Source organism: Podarcis tiliguerta, assembly GCF_965153285.1.
Source record: "Podarcis tiliguerta genome assembly, chromosome: 17".
In the NCBI taxonomy this organism is placed as follows: Eukaryota; Metazoa; Chordata; class Lepidosauria; order Squamata; family Lacertidae; genus Podarcis; species Podarcis tiliguerta.
Window position 1 is genome coordinate 3,751,620 of NC_139550.1, and position 11,359 is coordinate 3,762,978.

General features: G+C 46.9%; 1 protein-coding gene and 1 long non-coding RNA gene across 9 annotated transcripts in view; one reads left to right on the forward strand and one right to left on the reverse strand.

The window, feature by feature from the left end:
- Positions 1 to 7,314, forward strand: part of CHD4 (chromodomain helicase DNA binding protein 4) — a 28,008-nt gene extending 20,694 nt beyond the window's left edge. For all 8 annotated transcript variants that reach the window (XM_083419258.1, XM_083419263.1, XM_083419260.1 and 5 more), the window contains exons 35-40: positions 16 to 153; positions 250 to 358; positions 1,581 to 1,713; positions 3,015 to 3,210; positions 6,466 to 6,641; positions 6,801 to 7,314. In XM_083419258.1, coding sequence (XP_083275384.1) covers positions 16 to 153; positions 250 to 358; positions 1,581 to 1,713; positions 3,015 to 3,210; positions 6,466 to 6,641; positions 6,801 to 6,818 — 770 coding nt within the window. In that variant the 3' untranslated portion in view covers positions 6,819 to 7,314. The remainder of the gene's footprint in view (positions 1 to 15; positions 154 to 249; positions 359 to 1,580; positions 1,714 to 3,014; positions 3,211 to 6,465; positions 6,642 to 6,800) is intronic.
- LOC310668003 lies at positions 2 to 7,936 on the reverse strand. The gene is made up of 2 exons (XR_014506530.1): positions 2,195 to 7,936; positions 2 to 1,820 (listed from the first exon to the last, which is right to left on the reverse strand). It is a non-coding gene; the product is annotated as an uncharacterized lncRNA (long non-coding RNA).
- Positions 7,937 to 11,359: the final 3,423 nt, after the last annotated feature.

The following is an 11,359-nucleotide window of genomic DNA, read 5'->3' on the forward strand; positions in this document are numbered from 1 at the left end:
CCCCCCCCTAAACAGAGGAAAAGAAAGAAGACGACAAGAAGGATGTCGTGATGCTGCAGAACGGGGAGACACTTAAAGAGCCTTCTGAAGACCGGCACAAGAAAGCCATGAAGCAGCGGTTCATGTTCAACATTGCAGACGGAGGCTTCACTGGTACTGGCAGGCCGAGGGTGCAGCTGTGGACTGTGGGGAAGCGAGGTCTCACTCGGTTACGAGAAAATAACTTTCTGACATTGTTTCCTCTTGCAGAGTTGCACTCCCTGTGGCAAAATGAAGAGCGAGCAGCTACCGTTACCAAGAAGACCTATGAGATCTGGCACCGGCGCCACGACTACTGGCTCCTGGCAGGAATCATAAAGTATCCTTTCTCCAGCATCTTCAGGATTAGCCCAGCCCTAGACTTTGAGTGTGGCCCCGTGCAAAGGGCTTCAGTGGGTCCTAGGCTGCCATTGCAGCTTTGCCTGCATTCGTCCACTGCATCTGCCGCTTACTATCCATATTCCATCCTTCTTTCAAGAAGATAAGCAGCACAGTACATTGAGTTACCTCACTTTAGCCTTGCAACATTTTTACTCGGTAGGTTAAGATGGGAGCAACTTCCCCACATTTTGCATGCTGTGGTTGTTTGACTGAACAGAATTTGAACCCAGGTTTTCACATATCTGAACCCGGCTCTCCCAGAATGAATGCATTCTGCACGTTGCAATAATACATACCAACGTATGTATGTGCACTCAGTTGCGTGCATTAGGATACTGTACTGTTTGCCACTTGGCTTCTGAAGGATGTTCAGGTTTCCTGCTTCGCCCTGGTGCAATTCCTGTGCCATTCTCATCAATCTGCCTGCTCTGTCTGGCAAGCTCCACTTTGCTCTTCATCCAAACAGAGAACTGCTCTCTGGTGCAGGCAGGCTATGCTCCAGCAAATTTTGCAGCAGTGGTTTGGCAGGAGGAGCAGGAGGAGGAAGAGAGCTGACCTAAGGAGGTGAGCAGCTAGGAGGGTGATTGCATTAGCACCTGCTTCGTAAATCTGGGGCTATGGGAGCCTGGTACATGACTTGCATCTTCTGAAAAATCTAGGGGACTTCTTCCTATTTAAAAAAGGAACACTTTCTCAATACTGAATTTTAATGCCTCAAGAACCGCCTCTCCCCAAATTAAATGACCCAGCCCCTGTGATTATTATCTGAGGCTCTTCTTCGTGTGCCTCCTCCAAGAGAGAGGTCTGGAGGGCAGCAATGCAAGAATGGGCCATTTCTGTTGTAGCTTCAGCTGTTTGTGGAATAATCTCTCCTGGGAAGCTAACTTGTCACCTTTGTTACGTATCTTTAGGCATCAGGCAAAAACTTTCCTCTTCTCCCAGGCCTTTGGCTAAGTAAAGAATCTGTGGCCTTATAAACTCCGGGGAGGGGGTTGTTTGTGTGGTATGTATTTTTGTGTTTTTATATTGTACACTGCCCTATGGTCTTCAGAGATGTAATAAATAACAATATCACCACTAAGACACTCGATGAGTGTTAAAAGCAACTGTTGGAACAGTGCATTTCCAAAATTATTTTTTCTGAGCTTGGCCAACTTCAGCCACGGTTACGCTCGCTGGCAAGATATCCAGAACGATCCTCGTTACGCCATCCTCAATGAGCCTTTCAAGGGTGAAATGAACAGGGGCAACTTCCTGGAGATAAAGAACAAATTTTTGGCCAGGAGGTTTAAGGTGAGAAGCTATGAATTAAATGCTGTATATCAGTGGCGGCTTGAGTTTTCTCCAATGAGCAAAGTAGCTTGTTTTCCTCTAGGCTTTCTAATTAAGAAAAGAGTACTCTGTAGATAGGGACGCGGGTGGCGCTGTGGGTTGAAGCCTCAGCGCCTAGGGCTTGCCGATCAAAAGGTCGGCGGTTCGAATCCCCGCGGCGGGGTGCGCTCCCGTTGTTCGGTCCCAGCGCCTGCCAACCTAGCAGTTCAAAAGCACTCCCGGGTGCAAGTAGATAAATAGGGACCGCTTACTAGCGGGAAGGTAAACGGTGTTTCCGTGTGCGGCTCTGGCTCGCCAGAGCAGCGATGTCACGCTGGCCACGTGACCCGGAAGTGTCTTCGGACAGCGCTGGCCCCCGGCCTCTTGAGTGAGATGGGCGCACAACCCTAGAGTCTGTCAAGACTGGCCCGTACGGGCAGGGGTACCTTTACCTTTACCTTACTCTGTAGATACATGTGGATTTGAATTAAACATTGTGAAAGTCATGGCATTTAAACAGAAGCAAAACTGGAGATCCTCCTGAGCTCTTTCTTACGGAGACGGTCTCTTCCACAAACTCACACCAATATATATTTTGCAAAAGATAAGTAAGCTTTTTAAAATCTGCAGGCCTGTTTGCCATAGCACCTTTCTTAAACAAACAAAATACCTGTTGAGAGGCTGAGTGGCTTCATGCTATATGCACCTGGTACAACTGGAGCAACACACTGAACTATAGATCCCAGTAGCACAGTGGTAATTCTGCAGCTAGCCTTTAGCTACAAGTCTCTTCAAACTTGTGTATTCTGTTTCAGGTTATGTTGCAGATGTCAAAGGGGTGAATCTGCTCTTATCTTCTTGACCTAATTGTACCGGTACAAGCCTGTACTATAGCTGGCATAGGCACTAGGGGTTGCTTCTTTGCATGCAGTATTAGCTACTGAACCCATGGTTTTGTTTTGGTTTAAAGAATAAATTGTGTGGCGGTACAAGATTGCATAAGCTATGCAACCATTCCTCATAGGCTTGCAATAAACTTTGTGGTGGTATGCCATTTCTGAGGGAGTTTAGCATATGGATAGATTTCTCCTTATGGCAACACTATTGATCTTTCTAGTACCGTGCATAAGCATGTCGAGACAAGAGTCAGCAGTTGGCATAGACCCTGCAGAGGAAGCTGCGTGGCTCAAGTGAGAAAAGGCCTCCCTTATTCTGGGAGGGAGCCTTGCAGCAGTTTGAGAGTTGGACTCAGGATCCTGTGTTTTTTTCCCATTCTTTTGCAGCTGCTGGAGCAGGCACTTGTGATCGAAGAACAGCTAAGGAGAGCTGCCTACCTGAACATGTCAGAAGATCCATCCCATCCCTCCATGGCCCTGAACACCCGTTTTGCTGAGGTGGAGTGCCTAGCTGAGAGCCACCAGCATCTATCCAAGGAGTCTATGGCTGGAAACAAACCAGCCAACGCGGTGCTTCACAAAGGTGAGGAGTCGGCAGGAGATCACATGGAGTGAGGGCAGACTTCTGTTGTGTGCCACTGGCCCCTTCCCCCCGCCCCACCTCATCCCGCCTCCCTCCACCCCCCCAGTGCTTGTGTCTTTCTAAATGTGCAACTTCTCTTTCTCTCCTAGGGGAGGAGGGCAGCTAGTGTTGGGGGGGAAACCCTCCTCCAGGTTCGGAAGGCAAACTCCAATTTTAAAACGAGGAAGAGGGGCTTTAATTCCCTTACATCCCCAAATGATTTGGGGTTTGGGGAGGCTCCAGCAGAACCTGGTTGTCTTGCAGTCACAAAGCAACGAAAAGCAAGACGACTTAACTTTGCTGCAGGAAGCAAGAGATGGGTCAGGGTTTATAGGTCAGATCCCACTGGTTCTGAAGGGGAATGTTTTGGCCTGGCGAATGAGAACATGTTTGGACTGGTGCCATCATATGATTGCAGCCGAACATTGCTGCAGCAAAGGCTTCTCTCCTTCACATCCATTACCTGATGGAGAGGATGCAATGGGAGGCAGTATAGCCTCCCTTCAACACAAGGGCACAAAAACAGTTGGAGGTTGTTACCTGGCCTTCCTGTATTTCCACAAGGAAGGCCCCCTACTGCAGAGCCCATTCTCTGGGGAAGATGCTTCCATTGCCCAGGCAACCATCCTTTTGAGGTGTGTCGGGAGGGGGGGTTCCTGATTTCTTCCCTCCTCCCCATTAAAGGGGAGACCATTCCCCCCGACACACACACCTTTATGCAGTGGATCAAAGTGTTTCTTGAGAGAGTGTTTAGGAGCAGGAATCCCTCATTCCATGGTAGAAGTGATAGTACTCATTTTTCTCATACCTGCTCCAGGGGCAGAAGTGCCACTCCCTGAAGAGGGAGAAGGTGCAGTACATCTTGGGAGCACATCTGCTCCAGGTCATTCTTTTATTATTGCCCATGGGGATAGGCACTATTTATATGGCCAGAAAGGAGAGAGCTTCTGTCAGCTGCTGAAGACATCCCACAAGAGTGGACTCTTTCCCAGGTTGGACCCCCCTGCAATGATCTTGCTTCCAAGGCAGTGCTCTTCTGAAGCAGATTGACAGATGAGCAGAAGCACCAGTCTGGATCTCCCCTGTCAGAAATGTGGGGTTCCTCAGCTATGGTGCTAAGATAATCTTGCACGGAGTTCATTATCACTAGAACCACCTTTTGAAGAGTCTCTGTGATGCTAGATAAGGATGGCTTGGAGAGATAAATGCTGCCTTCAGTGGGAGTGTCTCTTGGTGATTCATCTTTGGACCCTTACATAACTAGGTAACAGATTCATGGCCTCCAAAAGGGCTGCCTTGAAGAACTCTGTTGCTAAGGTGTAAATTCAAAGTCTAAGGCCTCTGGAGGCAGTCTTTAGTAGAAAGTAAAGCTTCATAGTGCACAAATCAATCTTCCAAACCACGTTGTTGTTATTTTTATGCCTTAAAATGGGCACAATAGCAGATCTAAAGAAATCCAAAACGGGTTGCAGCTCTGGAAGGAAGTCCAAACTTAGGCTATCTGTTGTGCTCCACCCCTTTTCCAGCAAGAGCCTGATGGTTGGAAGCCACCTGAAGGAATTCATGGACATCTGAACAACCATCACCAATGGATAATGAAATGAATCTCCAGAAGCTATGCTTTAAGATTCACCAAGATGCTGAGACACAGATTTTAGGGAGGATCTCCTATATATCCAATAGTACCTTCAAAACATCACTGGATTTCCAAAGTGCTGGAAATCAAGGCCAAAAACCCGTTCTCAGAAAGGGGAAATGGTTTTCTATTTTTATAGTCCTGAAGAAAAATGGTGAAACACACTGACTATGCTGGATACTAAAGCATGGCAAGCAGTTCTGGACAAGTTTCATCTGCTCCTTCCTTTGTCTGAGGCCATGTATCCTGCTCAGTGTCATCCTGGCCTACCTTCACATCCCTAAGAGCAGACATGCAGGTGCTTTCGTTTCAGCTGCAGGAACCAATAATAACAAATTTTATGCCAAACTCTTCACCAGGATCCCAGTGGTCTTAAAGTGGAAGGATGACCTACTTATCTGTTCTCCATCTCTCTGGCATTGTCCCCAAGGTGTGGCTACGACCATCTCAACACTACAAAGACGTTGATTCTTAATCAGCTGCGTGAAAATCTCATTAGATTGATCTTTTGCTTCTCCACTAGGGAATGTGAATATCCTCATAGATGGAGTCTCTCCCAGTAGGCAGACTTCTGCAAGCATGCTAGTAACACTCCTCCACTACTGTCCGAAATCGCATCTCCACTATCTGCCCAAGCCCTCGGGGACCAATTTCACACACCTCTTAACTCCTGTGGGTAGGGTTTTGCTACAGACCTTTGTTCGCCATGGAATACATGTGATGCCTGCAGGACTTTTGAGTACTCTGTAGACAACACGCTGTCCATTAAGCAGTAGAGGTCTTACCTATCTCAACCAAGAATACTTCTTAGGGCAAGAAAGTGCCTTCAGCTTCCTTGGCATACTGGAAAGTGTCAACCTAGTGAACTCTTCAGCAACTTGCAGGTTTGCAAGACTGTTTTTGCTTCTTCTGTAAAGGGGTACTATTTCTCCTTCAGGGAGAGCTCTCCTCTTAAGAAAGATGAACAATTACCACATGGGTTTCGATGCCTGCCTTTACCAGACACTGTTAAGACGCATTTTGCCTAAGTTGAGATGGTCTTTGGGTGATAGATTTCCATATGTGGCTGCAAACCCTCTGGAAGTGACAGGGTGCAGTAGTTGGCTGTTTCCAGACAGGTACCTCTCTTTTTAGCAACCTGATGCTACCTGCCCTCTCCTCCCCACCCCAAGGTTGAGAAGAGGAAATTCTGTACTTCCCTGTGAATTTCTGTTCTCCTCAAGGAAAAGAGGGCAGCTAGGTCCATTCTGCAGTGCTATTCCACCTTGTAGACTCCCAAATGCAACATGCTTCTGAGATGACTGGAGCCACCCTTTATGTCGTGCTCTCTCCATATAGATGTAGAGAACTGTTTCAGATTTCAGTCGTTGGTTATATAGCTAGTTTCTAGCTGGGCCTAGGTGCATTCTCAGTTTGGGGAGTAGTGTGTGGGGGGGGGTTGTCCTGCCTCCTTGAAATCCAAAATTGGAGCCTGCCTTCCTGTCCCCAGAGGAGAGGCTTTCCCCAAAGCCTAGCTGCCCCCCTCCCCTTACGGAGACCAAATTCACAGGTAAGTCCTAGAATTTCCTTTTTTCTTCCAGTGCTGAAGCAGCTGGAGGAGTTGCTGAGCGACATGAAGGCCGATGTGACGCGGCTGCCCGCCACAATTGCCCGCATTCCTCCAGTGGCTGTGCGTCTCCAGATGTCGGAGCGCAACATCCTCAGCCGCTTGGCAAACCGTAGCAGTGAGCCTCCTCCGCCGCCGCCGCCCCAGCAGGTAAGCATCCGGACCTGCTACCTTTCCCTTTCCACCCTAACCCTGGCCACGAACCGGAGGGAGGGGGCCCTTGGCGACTGCCCCAGGTTGGGTGGGTTCTGCAGGAAATACACAGCACTGAAGAAGCTCTTGTTCCTCTCTTTTTTTTTTCTGCCCTAGGTGGCTCAGCAGCAGTGAAACGCTTGCCCAGTGCTGACAACCCAGTGATACAGCTGAAGTGACATACACACACCCTTGTTTGAATTCTGACCCCCTTCCCCCCCTCTGCCTGGCACTCCTGATCAGATGATGTCTTCCCTGCCTGGGGGATGTGGCTGGAGAGAGGAAGAAGTGCAATGCTCCATAAGCTGCCAGTTGCACTTGGATTGCACTTGGGTGTGATAAGGGGACATTGGACGGACTCTGTACATAGTGACTGCTGGAGGCTGCAGCGCCACATCTGTTACACAGACCTGGCTGCGACGCGCATCACCTTGGCCCACACTTCCTTGATTTTAATTTTATTTTGAGTTTGTTTACCAAGACGAGTGCAAGCAAAAGTCAGGACAGACACAGCTACCTCCATCAAGATCCTTTTAATACAAAAACTGACTGGACTTGTCCTCTGAAACAGCTGGAAAAAAGACAAAAAAATCTTGATAAAAGTTGAAAATAAAGGTTTCCTTGTATTTTATTTGGCTCTGTCAAAGTATTTGGGAGCTATGGGGTTTTCCTCTACATTTCAATTCACTTTCTGCCAGGAGAGCCTACTCATAGAAGCAGCCAGGGGCAATGTAATTTTTATAGCTTTAAAAGTGAGCAAAGCAAATCCCAGACCCAGTACTTACAGATGACCGTGCAGTTTGACTGGTGTTGAGCCCTCCCAAAAGGTCTCATCAAAATATTTTGATACATGGTCTTGCCCCTATCCCAACATAGCATGAAAGACTAATCAGAAATGGAAATCAGAATGTTAAGATATGCCTACTTCATAACCTAAAGCATAGCCTACATAAGATGTTATAGTAGTAACAAATTAAAGATAAATTTAGCGGAATGTTTAATATCTGAATATTCCTAGGTGGACCAGTGACATTGAGGCAGCCTGCAACTGACATCTATCAAATCTGAACTTGGTGTTATGGCTGAGTTCCAAGTAAATTACAAACTGGATTACCCCCTACAAATTCAGCCTACGTTACCAAACATATATTAAGTTGTTGAACTGCCTACGACCTATTTTGTTGTCATGCACATATAATGCCTGGTATGGGCTTCAAGTTAAATGCAAACCTGCAACTTGCAAGAAAATAAAATAAGGAAGAAGCCCAAAACGAACTGATGCTCCTGGAATGTGGAGGTCTGCCTCTACACATATCAAAAAAGGGGGGCCAGTAGAACAGCCCCCTCCCACAGTTCAAGGCCATCTGCTTGCACTAGAAAGCATTCCAGTATCAGCAGGGGCTAATATGGCACACCAGTAAATGATGAAGTTGGCAAACCTAACTAGATCCTTCATTAAGGTGCCTAAAGAAGCCAGGGTGGCTATCTAAAGAACTTTTAACTGAGTTAAGATTAAAAAAGGATGTGTACAAAAAATGGAAAAGGGGGGAAACCACCAAAGAGGAATTCAAACAAATAGCCAGCACGTGTAGACACAAAGTCAGAAAAGCTAAAGCACAGAATGAACTCAGGCTTGCTAGAGAGGTTAAAAGCAACAAAAAAGGCTTCTATGGGTATGTTCGTAGCAAAAGGAAGAACAAAGAAACAGTGGGGTCACTCAGAGGAGAAGATGGTGAAATGCAAACAGGGGACACAGAAAGGGCTGAACTCCTCAATGCCTTCTTTGCCTCAGTCTTCTCCGATAAAGAAAACAATTCCCGACCTGAAGAATTTGGAGGAAATGATTCAGCAGAGGAAACACAGCCCAGAATAACTAAGGAGATAGTACAAGAATACTTGGCTAGTTTAGATGTATTCAAGTCTCCAGGGCCAGATGAACTGCATCCAAGAGTATTAAAAGAACTGGCAGATGTGATCTCAGAACCACTGGCAGTCATCTTTGAGAATTCCTGGAGAACAGGCGAAGTCCCGGCAGACTGGAGGAGGGCAAATGTTGTCCCTATTTTCAAAAAGGGGAAAAGAGAGGACCCAAATAATTACCGCCCAGTCAGTCTAACATCAATACCAGGGAAGATTCTGGAGCAGATCATTAAGCAAACAATCTGTGAGCACCTAGAAAGGAATGCTGTGATCACCAATAGTCAGCATGGATTTCTGAAAAATAAGTCATGTCAGACTAACCTGATCTCATTTTTTGACAGAATTACAAGCCTGGTAGATGAAGGGAACGCAGTGGATGTAGTCTACCTTGATTTCAGCAAGGCATTTGACAAGGTGCCCCATGATATTCTTGTAAAGAAGCTGGTAAAATGCGGTCTTGACTATGCTACCACGCAGTGGATTTGTAACTGGCTGACTGACCGGACCCAAAGGGTGCTCATCAATGGTTCCTCTTCATCCTGGAGAAGAGTGACTAGTGGGGTGCCACAGGGTTCTGTCTTGGGCCCGGTCTTATTCAACATCTTTATCAACGACTTGGATGATGGACTCAAGGGCATCCTGATCAAATTTGCAGATGACACCAAACTGGGAGGGGTGGCTAACACCCCAGAAGACAGGATCACACTTCAAAACGACCTTGACAGATTAGAGAACTGGGCCAAAACAAACAAGATGAATTTTAACAGGGAGAAATGTAAAGTATTGCACTTGGGCAAAAAAAATGAGAGGCACAAATACAAGATGGGTGACACCTGGCTTGAGAGCAGTACATGTGAAAAGGATCTAGGAGTCTTGGTTGACCACAAACTTAACATGAGCCAACAGTGTGACGCGGCAGCTAAAAAAGCCAATGCAATTCTGGGCTGCATCAATAGGAGTATAGCATCTAGATCAAGGGAAGTTATAGTGCCACTGTATTCTGCTCTGGTCAGACCTCACCTGGAGTACTGTGTCCAGTTCTGGGCACCACAGTTCAAGAAGGACACTGACAAACTAGAACGTGTACAGAGGAGGGCAACCGAAATGGTCAAAGGCCTGGAAACAATGCCTTATGAGGATCGGCTAAGGGAGCTGGGCATGTTTAGCCTGGAGAAGAGGAGGTTAAGGGGTGATATGATAGCCATGTTCAAATATATAAAAGGATGTCACATAGAGGAGGGAGAAAGGTTGTTTTCTGCTGCTCCAGAGAAGCGGACACGGAGCAATGGATACAAACTACAAGAAAGAAGATTCCACCTAAACATTAGGAAGAACTTCCTGACAGTAAGAGCTGTTCGACAGTGGAATTTGCTGCCAAGGAGTGTGGTGGAGTCTCCTTCTCTGGAGGTCTTTAAGCAGAGGCTTGACAACCATATGTCAGGAGTGCTCTGATGGTGTTTCCTGCTTGGCAGGGGGTTGGACTCGATGACCCTTGTGGTCTCTTCCAACTCTATGATTCTATTCTATGATTCTATGATTAAGGATACACATTTTGCACCAAAATCTGAATGCATACAGGGACTGGACACACTTCTGAGCAGGAACAGCTCACCCATGAGCCAAGGTAAGGTGACCACCTCAGGTGGCAGGATCCACAGGGGCAGCAGATCCTGATGTAAATATTCTATTTCCCCCTTGTTCCATGTAGCTCTTCTCTCACCCTTCCCTGGCAGGGAGGGTGGCACTATTTTGTGGTTCACGTCCGTTGCCAAAATGTCCTGGGCCGGTCCTGCTTTTGAGGAAACGAAAGTCAGGACTGGTGGCCATTTTCCAAACAAAATCCCCTATTCTGGGTTCCCTCCATCTATGGCAGGGGTCAGCAAACCTTTTCAGCAGGGGCCTGGTCCACTGTCCCTCAGACCTTGGGGGCTGGACTATATTTAGGGGGGGGGGAATGAATTCCTATGTCCCACAAATAACCCAGAGATGCATTTTAAAGTAGAACACACATTCTACTCATGTAAAAACACGCCGATTCTGGGACCGTCCACGGGCTGGATTTAGAAGGCGACTGGGCTGGATCCGGCCCCTGGGCCTTAGTTTGCCTACCCATGATCTATGGGGACAACCGCAAGCTGCTCAGCTGCCTAGATTGTAGATCAAGGGGGAGACAAGTGCATTTCTTGAACTGCCAGTTTCAGTCACAAACTTTCTTATGGGATGAAGGGACAGCAAGGGCTGCCCACTGAAATCAGCTGGAAAAAGCCAGGATTTTACTGGAGCTGTGATTGTGTAGTAACTTACAACCCAGCAAGAAAAGTGAATGGCAAAGGTTCCCACACTTGCCAACCCAGTGGGTCTTAAATTCGTGTCAAAAAGTGGTTTTGCTTAATTTTTAATATGGAGCTTTCAAATTTGCCTGCAAGCCAATGCAGCCCAGTGGAGAAGACAGTGACATAGGACAGTCCTCCAATATGGCCAGCAAATAAAATTGCATATCTGATGCAGTAATAAGGTTTGATTTACCACTAGAAATCCCTTATACTTAACACCTTTCAGTTTGCGACAGAAGTCAAAGTACAGTAAGCCCGCAACTGATACACATTTAACTTGCACATTCAGTTTAAGGCACTTAGCAAAAAAAATATATAAATTAAAAAGGGGGCAGGTGTCCGGGGGGGAGGGGAAGCAATGTGTTTTGACTATATGCAATTGTGGCTTTAGGCGCAGCCCCCAGAATGCAACACCTGCCTAAA